The 15,867-nt window shown below is 41.5% G+C and overlaps 1 protein-coding gene across 1 annotated transcript in view; it reads left to right on the top strand.

Moving 5' to 3' along the window:
* The window catches only part of THEMIS (thymocyte selection associated), a 68,694-nt gene extending 58,265 nt beyond the window's left edge, over positions 1 to 10,429 (top strand). The window contains exons 5-7 of the mRNA XM_083607703.1: positions 4,977 to 5,130; positions 8,204 to 8,365; positions 9,823 to 10,429. Coding sequence (XP_083463829.1) covers positions 4,977 to 5,130; positions 8,204 to 8,365; positions 9,823 to 9,863 — 357 coding nt within the window. The 3' untranslated portion in view covers positions 9,864 to 10,429. The remainder of the gene's footprint in view (positions 1 to 4,976; positions 5,131 to 8,203; positions 8,366 to 9,822) is intronic.
* Positions 10,430 to 15,867: the final 5,438 nt, after the last annotated feature.

Below are 15,867 nucleotides of genomic sequence, written 5' to 3'. Positions count from 1 at the left end.
ACTTTGACATGCTTTCGAACTGCTAGGTTGGCAGGAGCAGGGACCGAGCAATGGGAGCTCACCCCGTCGTGGGGATTCAAACCGCCGACCTTCTGATCAGCAAGTCCTAAGCTCTGTGGTTTAACCCACAGCGCCACCCGCGTCCCTCTTGTAACACTACACCATGGTAAAGTATTACGTACCTGTGCAGCCACTGCCTTCACTCTTTTGCAATATAGTTTAAGCAATGGTTTGGGCTCTTCATCTTTATATGCAGGAGCTCCCTGGCTATTTGTACAACTTAATATGTATAACTACACCATTTAATTCTATGAAGAACTGTGTAGGCTCTAGAGCCCGAGAAAGGCCTTCAATAATTTATAACGTGATTTCTCTCAGAAGAGCTTTAATTTTATTGCTAATATTATGGGACACATCCAAGACCTTGCAAGCCTGGTTTAATGTTACTTATATAATGTCAGCATTTGTACTCAACAGACATCTTTAAGGGAAAGGAAAAAGTTAAATAGGAGTGGACGGCCCAGCATTAAAAAAAAAGGGAAACCTGGGATCTCTGTGGGAATATGGGGTTTATTAATTATTATTTGTTTGAAGAAAACACCTTGCTTTTCTGCAACTTTTACTATGTGGGAAAAAGCAATGCCTTGAATATTCCCATAAGCAAAATGTGGGGAACATAGTCTGTGCTTTTATTTGAGACCAAACTTCTGCAGAAAGGTACAACATCCAAGCTTACTGACTGCTATGTTTCCCCAGCTTCTGATCCTTGTCTTAGTTTCCAATAAAAAGGTCTGTTTTATTTAATGTATCATCTCTGACTTCCTGAGGTACGATGTGGTCAAAGGCAACTTTATCTTTATAGCGTAGTGCACTGCCTTCTGCAGATTTAGTGATGCTCGAAGGGTTTTTGTGTTCTTTTTTAAAGAAAAGATACAAGTGTTGAGGTAAAACTGTTTTGGCGGCAATCCTTTAACTTGATTTCATCTTGGCTTTCTTTATTGCTCTGCAGGCCTGTCAGATAAATGACCAGAAATCCTAATTCTTGAAATCCAGACCCTTTTCTGGAAGAATCCTCCCAGAGGCTGAGAACGATTTTAATTTTTTTTAAGCAGTTTGAGATGCTCTTCTACATGCCCAAATACACAGCACTGCTGCTTTAATATGTGTGTGGAGGAGTTTCATGTTTCATTCTGTGACCAAGGAAAGGCACTGTGTGGACAACATAGTATTATAGTTTATGTGCTTAGTATTTTCCTTCACCAAATAATCCAGGAAGCTAAGCAAACTATGGAGCTTTGGTTTCTGCAAGCATAGATGCTTTGATATGTATCCAAAGGCTGTTTCATTTATTTCAACAGGGAGACAACTCTATGCTCACATTTGTTGGGTAAAATAAATAGATCTGGTTCTTGAGTTTCATGTCAACTCAGTGGCCTGACCATGAAGGAAATCTGTGAGTGTATTAGCGTTGACACATGCCTTACAGAAATGATGACTAAATGAATTGATAAAACATGGTTTGATTACCCAGTAGATCCATATAGATTTGGATTTTGTCAACCTATCAGCCAAGAGAGCCCTGTGTTACCAAGACATACATGGCATGGATTTTCCATGGATTTTCCAATGTTTTGTACACATTTCCTCTGCACAGCCCACATCTGAACTGACTGTAAAGAGCTAAGCAAAGAGCTCAGCAATACACTTTTGGGTGAAAAGTTGAGCATGTTTAAGCCGATTAACTCAGTGGTGACCTAGATTTTTAGTGTTTTTAGTGTTTTTAACAGGTGATCCCCAATGTTCACCAATGTTAACTTAAGTTCATTGGTTTCAGTGGATCTACTCTAAATATGACTACCAATGTACCTCAGGTTACATACGCTTCAGGTTACAGACTCCGCTAACCCAGAAATAGTACCTCGGGTTAAGAACTTTGCTTCAGGATGAGAACAGAAATTGTGCTCCGGCGGTGCAGCAGCAGTGGGAGGCCCCATTAGCTAAAGTGGTGTTTCAGGTTAAGAACAGTTTCAGGTTAAGAACGGACCTCCAGAACGAATTAAGTACTTAACCTGAGGTACCACTGTACCACCTCCTGGCAAATAGAAGGAGAAGAAATGGAGGCAGTGAGAGATTTTACTTTCTTGGGCTCCATGATCACTGCAGATGGTGACAGCAGCCACGAAATTAAGAGACGCCTGCTTCTTGGGAGGAAAGCAATGATCAACCTAGACAGCATCTTAAAAAGTAGAGACATCACCTTGCCAACAAAGGTCCGTATAGTAAAAGCTATGGTTTTCCCAGTAGTGATGTATGGAAGTGAGAGCTGGACCATCAAGAAGGCTGATCGTCGAAGAATTGATGCTTTTGAATTATGGTGCTGGAGGAGACTCTTGAGAGTCCCATGGACTGCAAGAAGATCAAACCTATCCATTCTTAAGGAAATCAGCCCTGAGTGCTCACTGGAAGGACAGATCGTGAAGCTGAGGCTCCAATACTTTGGCCATCTCATGAGAAGAGAAGACTCCCTGGAAAAGACCCTGATGTTGGGAAAGATGGAGGGCACAAGGAGAAGGGGACGACAGAGGACGAGATGGTTGGATAGTGTCTTTGAAGCTACAAACATGAGTCTGACCAAACTGCGGGAGGCAGTGGAAGACAGAAGTGCCTGGCGTGCTCTGGTCCATGGGGTCACGAAGAGTCGGACACGACTAAACGACTAAACAACAACAACAACCACTGTACATTGGAATCTCCCAAAAATGCATATTATTGTCATGCTGATTGATATACAGTACTAGGAGGACATCTGAGTTCAATATAAGTTGAACTTAAAATCTAACATGACTTACTCTCAACTATTGAAGCCCTTTTTAGATGCTATTTTATTTGCAAAATGCCCTTGGGAAACGTTTTCTGAAAGAGGCTGTAAAAGAATAAAAGGATTGACCTGATTGATAACATTATCACAGTATTTATGCACATTTTTCGGAGCTGGGAAATTTCCCATTTGGTATCTTTATTAAAATAAAGCTTTATTTGCAAGTTATTTGAGGACATTTCAAAATCAGAAATGTGCTTCATGCTGTGTTGATTACTAAGAAGGAAAAGCAACTTTAAAAAAAAATCTGAGAATGAAAGTTTAGCTTCTGTTCTCAATGACATAGAACTTTTCTTCCCAAATGTTTGATCAAGATGCAGAAGTTGTTTGTGAGAGGCTTGTGGGTGCACTGTAATCATGTAAGCAATTAGGAAACAAGACAGCAAGTATAGGCACTATGAGTTTTTATAACTGATATTTTTATCCAGTTCATTCAAGCATATATTAGCCCTGAGGGTGCATATGTGTGCAGTAGCTGGTCTTATAAATTATACCTAGGTCTGAGAATTCTACTCCTTAGAAGCCTGCCTGGCTGCCTGACTCCTCAACCCTTCACTTTTACCTTAAAAACAAGGTGGCCAATGATTACACCTATGTTTGGCTTCCTAGCCTCATCTCCCTACATATTAAAATGTTTTTTTGCTGCTCCCTGCTCCCTTAATCTGGCCTTGCAGTGCCACTGGTCACACAGAAGAGGGCAGAGAGTTGTCCTCTGCCACGCAAGTGTATAGGACTTGATCTAACCAGCCTAGGTTATAGCAATGTATATTGGTGGTGGTTGTGGTAGGTGAGGGGTGGAAGCATGGGACAGTGGTGATGGTAGAACCCTTGGCTACTTGATATTTAGGTAGAAGTGGCAGGAGTTTTTTTGGAGGGCCCCCGGGCAGAATGGAGTCCTGGACCCACATCCCTTAATCTGGCCTTGCAGTGCCACTGGTCACACAGAAGAGGGCAGAGAGTTGACCTCTGCTACCCAAGTGTATAGGACTTGATCTAATCAGCCTAGGTTATAGCAAGGTAGATTTCAGTTGAATAGTAGGAGAAACATCTTGATGGTCACTGCAGTTCGACAATGCAGCAAAATGGGTGGTATTTCACTAAGTTTTACTCACAGGAGACCAACTGAAATGAATGTCCCTAACTTATATTCATTTCAGTGGGTCTACTCTGAACAAAACTTAGTTGGATACTATCCAATTATTCTAAAGGGCTGGAGAGATCTCACTTTTTGGAGCTCTTTTGGACTGAACAAGTTGGGGATAATCTGACATTCGATTTTCTTGCAACAAGCAATGGGTTATATATACCTATTTTTCTATATGAAAAGAGAGAGATGTTATATCATACATATATGGAACACACAGGTATGTGTTTCTGTGTATGTGTGTTGTGTATGTACATACAAACATAGCATACACCAAATATGACCAGATATGTTCCTTGATACTCCAATCATATTAAAGTAATGTAGCTTTAGGGACACAGGTGGTGCTGTGGTGTAAACCATTGAGCCTAGGGCTTGCTGATCAGAAGGTCGGCGGTTCGAATCCCCGCGACGGGGTGAGCTCCCATTGCTCGGTGCCTGCTCCTGCCAACCTAGCAGTTCGAAAGCACGTTAAAGTGCAAGTAGCTAAATAGGTACCACTCCGGCGGGAAGGTAAAAGGTGTTTCCGTGCCCTGCTCTGGTTCGCCAGAAGCGGCTTAGTCATGCTGGCCACATGACCCGGAAGCTGTCTGCGGACAAACGCCGGCTCCCTTGGCCTATAGAGCGAGATGAGCGCCGCAACCCCAGAGTCATCCGCGACTGGACCTAACGGTCAGGGGTACCTTTACCTTTACCTTTAATGTAGCTTTATATACCTCAAAGGTGTGTGTGTGTGTGTGTGTGTGTGTGTGTGTGTTATAAAATAAGTAAGCAAGTAACTAAGTAAATGTAGAATTTATAATTTCCTTTGGCGAACAGAAGATACTTCTGTCAAACTTGCAGCAAATTACCTAACATGCAGTCATTGTTCTTCCTCATTTCATTGTTGAGAAGCTTCACGTTTTGACTAACACTTTATGCATAAATCAATCTTGCTGTCTGATGTAATTTCAGGATGTTTATGTAGATGCCACCAAGAAACAGCCCTCAGATCAATCTGCTGCTGTTTCAGGACTACAGTTGAGTTGTCAAAGTGATTTGGAGCAGCAGGAGAAAAAGGAGGAGATGGCGCAGACAGCTACATCTGCAGAGAACAGGATGGCTAAAGGTCAGTTGACCCAAGTTCTGAGAAATGCATGCTGTTCACAGATACCTTGCATGATTTCACCTGGAACCACTGGATCTGTATAAAAGCACAGAAAACACAGAACTCTATAGAATCATAGTGTTAGAAGGGACCCCAAGAGTCCCTTCAGATTCCCATTCATGTGTCTGCCACAGATACATCTGATCATTCAGCAGCAGCATTGAATAAAAGTCACTTCCATACTGCAACAAGAATAGTCAGTGTTATTCACAACAGATGGACCTTTATTATATTTAATTTGAGGCTCCATTTTCCCCCACCACTGTTGCTCAGCCTTGGTATTAATAAAAAAAGTATGTTATTGTGTTAAAACTATAAAGATGTCTTCAGTTTACACTTTTTATTTCCAAAAATATGCTTACCGTTTATATTGTTTCAAACTTTTAAGGTGCTTCTCAGAGATGCTTACTACAGACCTCTCTCTTATGTTCTACAAATGGTAAAGCAGAAAGCTAAAGAACAGCAGCTCTCAGCCATATATGGCTTCCTGAAATTACAACAGGGTGCCTGTGTCTGGTACATCATAATTCTGTGCTCCTCAACCTTTTTGTGCCTGGGGGTTAGGAAACCTAAGAATCTGTTGTGAGCTCCTCATAATGGCCATTTTATGGAAGAAAAATTGGCTATGCTCAGAACACCCCCCCCCAAAAAAAACCCCCAGTTAAAATACTTACTGTCCCAAACAAACAAAACACATACAAAAAAGCATACTCTCACAAGCAGCAAACAACAACAAAAGCCAAGAAGCACATTTTAAAAAAACTGAGAGAAGTAGGGGGCATGACAGATGACAAGGGGAGTGTCTGAATATGCCATGGTGCCAAACTGAAGGCCCCAGTCATTGCTGTTGATATGCAATCTGTGTTATAATATTAAGGTTACAACCATGCTTGCTTACTTACTAGAAATAACTCCCACTGGAGACATTATACATATGAGTGGGATCAGTATTTACGAAAGAGTCACTTCCTTGAGAGCAGATTCACAAAGGAAGCAAGATCAGGAACAAATGTGGAGGTCACTTTCAGCAAAGCTCTGGCAATTATCCTTTGATGTACCAGATCTTTACCTGGTCTTTACCCACTACGTAGTCATCTTCAAGGATAAGAAATGACAAGGTTACAAGATTGAGCTTGCCGGGTGGGTAAAACCCAAATCCTTTCACCATTTTGCCATGGATTCCAATGGGAGTCCTGTTTCCAATTACAAAAAATGCTGTGAATAAATATATATGGTTCAGAAAGTAATAATCAGTGGTGTTGGTTTTTATGGGTAAAGCTGAGAGAGTTGTCAGCGTCTTACATTGATGACACACAGTTCAGTTCTCTCCCCATTAATCAAATGTGACTGATTCTAAAGCCTGGTTTATTCATTCTCTGAGGATGTGGTAGATACATCCAATGGGGCACCATAGTGATCTTTGTCCTCATGCGCCCTCCTTATCAACTTCCTTTAAGGCAATTAGAGCTGATGTGCATAAATATAAGTGAGGAGGCCCCACTCACATAAGGAAAAAGGGCTGGGTAGATCACATGAGCAGGGCCTGCTTGGGTTGGCGTTTGTGTGTTTAGCCTTATGCATAGTAAGGAGCATCCTGAGAGCCCCAGGCTCATTCTAGCACTTTTCTACAGATGATATGCTGAATAGGTTATTGTGTAAGCTGCCAGGGGACTCAAACTCCAGACTCTGGTACAGGATCCCAGTATATTACTCACTATGCCCCTAAGTTGTCCTTCCTTCAGGGCAGCTCTTGGGCAGAGGAAGCGATTGGCCTTTCTGTGCTGCTGCAACAATGGCCAAAGGGATTGCTGCAGCTCATCAGTCCAGTCAGACCAGGTGATCTGGAATCCAGCAGGGGACTGGCTGATCTGTTGTTTCAGGTTTGACTTCTTCTTGGTTGGCCTCAGGCTCATCTGACTGCTGTTTGCTGCTTTGGACACTGATTTCTGCCTGACCCGAATTCTGTCTTGGGTCCCTCTGAGCTTTTACTGCTGCTCTGAATCTTTCCTCAGCATGTGCTGGGACCCACCATGCACACCTCTGAGCTTTCCAATGGACCGGTACTTGCACAGCTAACCTAGCAGATCCCTGACACATTGTATGAACTGCCTCCCTGAGAAACATCAGGATTACACATCACAGATGTCCCATAAAATAGTAGGAGATTGTGCTAATCCCAGCAACTGTCACCCTGCAGCATGAATGCAGAAGACCTTAAGGACACCCTGTGCGAGTCTAACATAACCTTCTGGATTGAAATGCCCATCCCAACTGACTTCAGAAGGACCATGTCGATATCCACATATCTGTATGTTGGCTTCCTCTGGATTGTTTGATTGAGCTGCTGATGAACAAAACACTGCTGGCCATCAGCATACAGTTTAAGCCTTTGCGGCTTTGTAGAGAATATCTGCTGAGCTGTTTGTTCATAAATAAACAAGCAGTCATGTCTTATTTCCTTCATAACAGAAATAGAAATGTGCGGGGGTAGTAATTCACAATCAAACTGCTCAGAGGCACGAGGCCAAAGCCAGAGTGCCTGGCTGTGAATTAATACAACATGCCTTGCTCTGGAGTGTCTGGCTGCAATTGCAAAATTATACTATAAAATACACTTTTCCCTCTAGCCTCGTGGTGCTGTCAGCTGCGCAGAGTGTGCCGTCATGTAGCATTTGATTTCTGAGTTGCACAGTGATTTAAGTGCTGCCAAACAAAACCAAAGTAAATAGTCATAGACAAGGTCGTATTCAGTGCCTTCCTTAGATGGGTGTGTAGTGCAATGGGTGTGCCCAGTGAAGGAGCAGTAGCATCATGGGCTGCTCTCGAGAGCCCCACCTAAGTTTCAAAAGTGCTTCCCTGAGTAATAGTCTCCTTGAGAAATAAGAAGTCAGCATTACTTACAGTGCAAAAAGCAGCTAGCTGTGTGTGTAGCTGGATCTGTTGGCCAATATCCTATTCCTGAGACGCTGGTAATGGTGGAATGTTTCATGTACTGTAGACCCCTAACCCCATGTTGTGTCTCCTTTATTTTCAGATTCATCAAAGGGAGTGCTTGCGAAGCACAGAGCAGAAAGGAAACCAAATTCCAGGCCTGATGTTGATGATAAAGATATCAGTGTTACAGAAAGTGTTACCCCCAAAATCCAGGAGAACACATCTAATGATAATGCAACCTACTTAAGAAGAGGGACAAAAAGTGTGTTTGCCTTGTTATTAGACACCAGTGTAAACCGAAGATGATGGGAGGGGAGGGGAGAAAGGGGTTGTGTAGGCACTTGTACTCACACAGAGCTCTCCTCTCCCCTCCTCTGATCAAGAATATGAGTCTGCCAGGCCCACAGTTGTTCAAATAACACCAAGAAAGGGTTCTGTTCAATGATGTAATCAATTGATTGGTTTCTGTTCTTCAGTGGTTCCTCAAAATGTGCTAAGTTATTCTGCCTAGTACAACTAGCCCTTTGGGTTGTACTAGAGCAGCGTTCCCTAAGCTGATGCCCTCCAGATGTTAACTTGTGTCAATCCTAGCCAGCATAGCTATTGGTCAGGGATTATTGAAATTGTAGTTCAAAACATCTGGAAGGCACTAGATTGGGGAAGGCTGTAGTAGTCTATGGTTAAACTAGACTAGGCAAGCAATATGCAGTAGAAAAGGTGTGATTTGCTTTTAAATCCCATCTGCTTCCTTCTTTGGCAGGAGCTCAGCAGAATGCACTCTTCAAGTTACTACATCTGCCTGCAGGCTCTTCTTCTAATTGTGACATTTGCTGTTCAAGCAGCAGGCCCTTCAAACCTTTATCCACCTGCCCTTTAAAAGTCCCTGTCAACAGAGAGCAAGCTGCACTTTATTAGCCCTGTTGTTTGAAGGCTTTAGCAACACATGAAAGCAAATACCTTTGCTGTCTCTCAGGAGATTGCTATCAGAGTCCTGGATTATGAACCCATCCCATAAATTACCATCTTCAGTGGCTGAGCCAGCAACCCAGTTGTCTGAGATCATTTGATAAACAAAGGACATCCTAGTTTCTACCAGTCAGTTGGGCTACTTCTGACCTTCAGAGATCTTCCAGACACTCTTTATCTAGCATGCCAAGCATGACTCTAAATAAAGTGCATGAAAAATAAAAATAAAAACCTACACACAATTATTTTCAATGAGAATGATAACATTTGACAGGATCTGATAATGAGTTGTAATATGCTCGGTATAGAAAGTTTTATTTGTGTTTGTGTATGTGATATCAATTCACAACAATGGCTTTGCCAATGATGAGCCAAGTATTCCAGATGCCTTGATTCTCTCTGAGAACAATTTTTACATGGCGGTGGAGATTTGCAGAAATTAAAGCTCAGACTTTAATGTCAGATCATTTCGAATAATAATAATACAGACAAAAAAATATTTTATTATTTATAGAAATCTGTATTGGACAGGTGCTGAAAACAAGACTGTGTAATCCTGGTTTTAAGAGAATACATTAAATTGCCTGAGGAGTTATTTTAGGATTGTTTAAGCTACATAAAAAACAAAAGTAAGCGCAATTGGAGAGTGAGTGTAGGCAGTGCTCTTGATATACCGGTAGCTGTTATCAATAATACAGAAGCATTCTGATGAGTCTGAACAAGAACGAGTCTTTTGTCCACTTTATTTTTCAGACTCCTCTGAAAACAAAATGATTCAATCTTGTCAGAAATGATTGTACTGCTGTCCACATCATTGAGTATGAAGGCGGCAAGGCAACGAAAGAAGAAATAGATACTCCAGTGATGGTGAAATGAATGTTGCTGCGCTTTCAAAAGCATTGAGACTGAAATGCGGTGATACTGATTTATATTATTGAAGGAAATAGTAAAAAGAGGAAGAAGAAGAGTTACTAAACCTTCGGATAACTTTGGAACAGAACAGCTTCGGAACAGTGGAAGTGCAACCTTGTTACTCTTGCTTGATCTCTCAGTATTGACCATCGTATCCTCCTGAACCGTCTCTGTGAGTTGGGAGCAGGTAGTAATGTGTTGCAGTGGTACCGCTCCTACCTACATGTCTGGGTTCAGATAGTAGCATTGGCTAGACCCTGTTTTACATGTCTGAATCCTGTTTTATTTGCTTTTATTTGCTTTTAAGTGTTTTTCTATCGCCGTTTTAGGTTGTGTGTCTTTGTTTTAATGATACAGTATATCATTTGCTTTTTAGACTTTTGAGAGATTTTTCAATTTTAAGCAGTTTATAAATGCTTTTTAATAAATAAGTAGGAAGTGCAGCCTACACACACAGCCTTTAGGCTACAGTTCTATTGCACACTTAACCTGGGAGTAAGTCCCATTTCACTCATTGGGGTGTACTTCTGAGTCAATAGGCATAATATTACACTGCTACAAAATTGATCAGTGACTATGCTAAAATGCCGCCTTACCTACACCTGCAAGAAGCACTGGCCTTGCCCTCTGTTGCACCTGGTAATCTAGTTGCAGAAATGGTCCACCTGGCTGTGCTTTGGAGAGTTCTGTGATAAGCAAGTATCAGCAGGTTTCACTTTTCCAAGGCTGGATCTGCAGTGAATAATTGGAAATGCTCCAGTGATTGAATTTTCTCCTGCCATGCCGCTGTCAGGGCATAGGAAGCCTGTCGGATTAAACAGAGAGAAGAAAAAAAACAAAGCGCAATTCTACTTTTCCTAAAGGGTAGGGGGAACACCACTCCAGACACTGCTTCCTTGCAATAGTATCCATAGCAAAAGAGAAAGATGCCTTGGCCCTGTTAGGAATATATCCATAACACAGGGCAGGATGCATGGTGTATAAAGAACTTTGCAGTGCTAATTTTCCAAGGGTATTTTTGCAGCCCCTGTTCAGATTATCAATGGCAACACCAGTACTCTGTTTGATCCATACTGCCTCAAGTAATATGGCTGACGAATGCAGCTTTGTAAGAACTGTGGGCTGAATGTGTGCAGTTCTGCACATTTCTTCACAAAATAAAGCCTTGCTGATCTCAATGGGACTTGCCAGGTAAGTGTGTTAAGGACTGCATCAGGTTGGTTACACTTGAGTTCCATTGATTTCAGTAGGAACTAAGTCATGACTAACTTTTCCCGTTGATTTCAAGGGAACCAATACGCTGTCTGGATGCATGTGTGCTTCTATGACCAGTTTCTTCAACACATGCAGTAGGATCAAAGCCAGACAGTTCATAGATCAAAATCCCAATGTCTTCAGAAGAAGATGAAGTGTATACTCCCTCTCTGCACAATCTGTGCTAGTAAAGACCTTCTGTATGTATTTAGTCCTAAGCTTCTTCTTTCCAGAAACAAATCTAGTCTCAAATCCCTGACAATTTCTCTTACTCTTTTTAAAGTGTTGAACATTGTTTGCCCAAGAGTCTGAAGGTTAAAGAATTTCCAGATCCACTACGATTCTCTTCCAAGAGTAATGGGATCAAGAAAAGACCTATCATTAAATGTGCTTCGAGGGAAATATTGTTCTAAACAAAGAATGAAGCTTTTCTAGAACAAAATCTGAAATTTATTTAGGAATAAAAATAAGAAACATTAAAAAAAATCCCAAAATATTGTATCAAACAAAATCAAGGTAGGAGTACAAAAATGACCAATGAAACAGTCATCAATTCTACTCTTTTTCCATAATTTGCCACAGGCTCTGTTGCTGTGGGTTGCAGAAGGCTACAGAAGAAAATTAAGAAAGCTGAATTAAATAATATTAATAATTATGTCATTGATCATTCCCCTCCAAAGTGAATAGGAAATGTAGAGCATGGTGGAAAACTTCATACAGTCATGTAATTGACTAAGCAACATACCTAGTTTCATTTTAAAAAAAAAAAATCACAAATTATAATTCTAGTTCTATTTATTTCATTGAAAGAAGAAAGCCACCTGCCTCCTTCATTTATTTGCTTGGGTATTTGTTTTGTCAGCTTCTGGGCGGGGGGAGGCTCCCTTCTCAGAGACTCTGTGGGATATAATATAAATTAAACACAGAAAAGGTCAAAAACTTGTTTTCAAACTTTTCTCGAGTACAATTAGCGTAATATTTTAACAGCTGGCAGCTGCAGTAATTACTTTTAGATTATACATGGAAATCTGTTGAAATATAATTAGTCTGATCTATGAACCAGGTAATTATAGTAAACACTCCCACATTTTCTTAGACCTCATTAACTTATTTCCTTTTAAAATTGCTAGATAATGACAGTACATTAGAAGTTTATCCATAAAATGACACTGAATAATTGGAACCCATGTCCTGGGACATTAAAGGACAAAGTAGCACTTCAGTGTTCAGTGTCCTGATGCATTTTAAAGTACCAATGCTCATATCAGCAAATAGTGTGTGACTTTGAGAGAGAATGGACACATCAAAGCAGAAACAAGGTGTGAGGGGACAATATGGTTCGTCCCCAATCTCAGCTTGCTCCTAAGAGCCAACTAAAATATTGATATAATGCCAAATGAATGTCTTAATACCCACAAGATCTATTTACATAAGTATGTCATTACAGCATAGCCACCATGGGAATATGGTTGAAGAGTGATATTACCTCTTTCTACCTTAATGATAGAATCTTCTAGGAATGTACAAGAGCTGCCCAAATATTATTTTCATGGAGAAAACATCTTGGCTTCTGCATATAACACAGGAAGACTCAAAGCACATATTGTGTATTATACATGTCACCAGGGCAGGCAAAGGAAGAAATGTGAGACAATGGTATCTTTATTGGCTGGAGCCCCCCGTTCCTTCCCTTGGCAGCGTGGGGCTTTTGAACTATCTCCAACAATTATGGTGAATGGATTTGTGTGACATTGCAAGTTGACTAGCTTTTGGGTTTGAACTGTTGGCGACAACTAATTGACATTTCTTTAAAGTCTTCCAGAACAGGAAAGTTCTCATAAAAGAAAGCTATCCACTTCCTAAAAACTTTTCCCCCTGAAATAATATGACAGCAGATCCAAACCTTTAAGAAGGCTGCTGTGCCTTTGAACTACATGGAGGGTTGAAATTCTACTAGATGTGACTTTTCATATTCCTGTAGCATGGTGGTGCGGCCATACGGTGCCATTTTCTTTTTTGTGTCTTTGAAAGTCACAGGAGCTCTGTCAGGAGATGGGCTTAGCATTGGTCGCCTTTCCTATAGACAATGGCACTGCATGTAGAATAGTAATGTGACCAATATAAAACAACAGGTGGATATTTGCCCATCACTGCATTTTCACTGTCAGGAAAAGCTTCGCCTGTCGAAACTTAGCACATAAATCAATGAGCAAAAAAGCAATGAGTGAAGATTTTATACTGCGGGTGTAAACAGGCACAGGATGAAGGAAGTAACCTGAGTGCTGACTACATATGGACCTGGCATCCTCATGTGATACAACTGCAGGGCTTTCAAAGCCTCCTGGCAGGGCTCCTGTGTTTAAGGGAAATGGTGCGATGGAAAACCAGCAAGTTCAAACTTTCTCAGCACTAAGGCTTATAACGGGCTTTACTTGTTAAATTTTGTGGCGTTATTGAAGACAGAAAAAGGTGATGCTAATTCTACTGGCAGGACAGTCCATGTGTGTGGTGCAATGTCCATGAGAAGAAAGTTGAATGTTCTAGAAAGCAAAAGAGCTGCTGGTCTTTTAATCTCTATTGTTTCAGTTGTGCTTCCCCACCACCACCCATGGATTATTGAGGGTTTGGGGTTTTTTTAACTATGAACTGTAAGCTACTCTGGACATTTCATTTGGCTGCGTACACACCTTACATTTGAAGCACACATCCCCAAGGGATTCTGAGAACTGCAGCTCTTTATAGACAGTTCCCAGGAGACTTCTCCTTGTTTTGCAGAGGATGTGTTTCAAATATTAGGCGTGTACACAGCCTTTGTCTAGGGCAGGCTTCCTCAACCTCGGCCCTCCAGATGTTTTTGGCCTACAACTCCCATGATCCCTAGCTAGCAGGGCCAGTGGTCAGGGATGATGGGAATTGTAGTCTGAAAACATCTGGAGGGCTGAGTTTGAGGAAGCCTGGTCTAGGAATAGTTAAGGCAAAAGGCCTTAACTAATCTAATCTAATCTAATGATTAGAAGTGATAAATTCATTGTGGGCCTTTTAATCCCACCAAGAATTTATAATGCCACCATTGTTGTTTTTTAAAGAAGATAGCATACTTCTTCTTTCTCTTCTTTGGCAATCGTAACCGAGTAAGATTGTCTTCCATAAACACGGTTTTTACAATGAGTCCATAAGTGATTGTAGAGGCCAATTCTGGACCCACAAGTACTTCCACAGTGGGGACATTGGTTCCCGGGTGGGAGTTGATCACGGTGTGGATTTGCCAAGCGTGCCTTCCTCTTAGCACGTTTCTCCCTTGCGTTCTGAGTTCGCGTGTCTTCAAGGTCCATGACACCTTTGGTAAAGGCTGTTCTCCTACTGGATGCTCCTTGAGGGCTCACTTGTGGTGAAGCAGAGCATGTTGCCTCTTTCCCATACCAGCAATTTCCCCCTCTGTGCAGACATAGTCACATCATAACCCAACATCACCTTACTTGGGTGATACCTTGCCTGTGCAATCAGCAGCCAATGAAATGGAACAGGATGGAGAGACAAGAGTGCAAGACTTGTCATTTTAGCTATATATCTCCAAAGAAATGGGGAGGGAGTGCAGGTCTTTTTCTTCTTTTGGTAGCAGCGCCTGTCTGTAACACCATCACATCTATTTTTGTCACACAAGACAGTAGCAAGAATCACATGAGGTTCATGGCCTTTGACAGGGACCTAATTCTCACATTCAACAGAATGAAGTGTGAATGAGGTGAAGACTTCTGAGCTAGTAGAAGAAATGGCACCATTGCAGAATGCAGATAGGGGAGAATTTGAAATATGAACCCTGTGTGTTAGAGGTATCGATGTTGGAAAACTGGTGAAAATGGAAGTGGGAGCAAGAATCGCCCATGTTTACTTATTTGTCCCACATCTGGAATGTAATCCAGCCTACCTAAGTAATTAAGTAAGTTACATATTTTTGTCACAGCAATCAGCAAGACAAATAGTGTAGTTTTTGGTAGAGGACAAACTGCAGTGGAACAGAAACAAGGCTGCATGCGACAAATATAGAGCGGAACAGAAAATGATGCCTAGTTACACCCCCCCCCCCAGTTAGAGATGGGAATTCTGTGAGTCTGGCCTGCAGCTGACCATAGGCCATGTTGACAGAGGCTGATGGGAGTTGAAGTCCAACAACATCTAGAGGGTCTCAGGTTTCCCACACCTGCTCTATAAGAAAAGACAAACTTCCTACAAGAGCAAAACAAATACAATAGGGAATGGCTGATCTACACCCACACCCCAAGGTGCTCCTATTTATTTATTTATTACTTGCAAGGTGCCTGTTTTTATATGGTAGAGGATTCAAAAGCAAATCCAAATCCAAATCCGAAAGCAACCATCCCAAACTTTTTCAGAAGTGACAGAGTGATTTTTTGCTGCCTCATTCTGTGAGTGTAGACCAGTCCCGGTTCCTCAAAATGAAAGAATATGTAGGCCTTTAGTCCCTCTAGGAATAACATTTTGGCAAGCAATTTTTCCTCAGGTTATTTAAGCCTACCAATCAGAACAAGGGGGTAACTTCAAACAGTGATAGAGCGTCTAAATCCTTCCCAGGATTCAGTATTGTGTTCTGAAGCAAAGTGTTTCTATGGCTTT

This window comes from Podarcis filfolensis (genome assembly GCF_964270895.1).
Source record: "Podarcis filfolensis genome assembly, chromosome: 3".
NCBI classification, from domain to species: Eukaryota; Metazoa; Chordata; class Lepidosauria; order Squamata; family Lacertidae; genus Podarcis; species Podarcis filfolensis.
The sequence above is the reverse complement of the archived record's forward strand: the minus strand, read 5'-3'. Positions and strand labels throughout refer to the sequence as shown.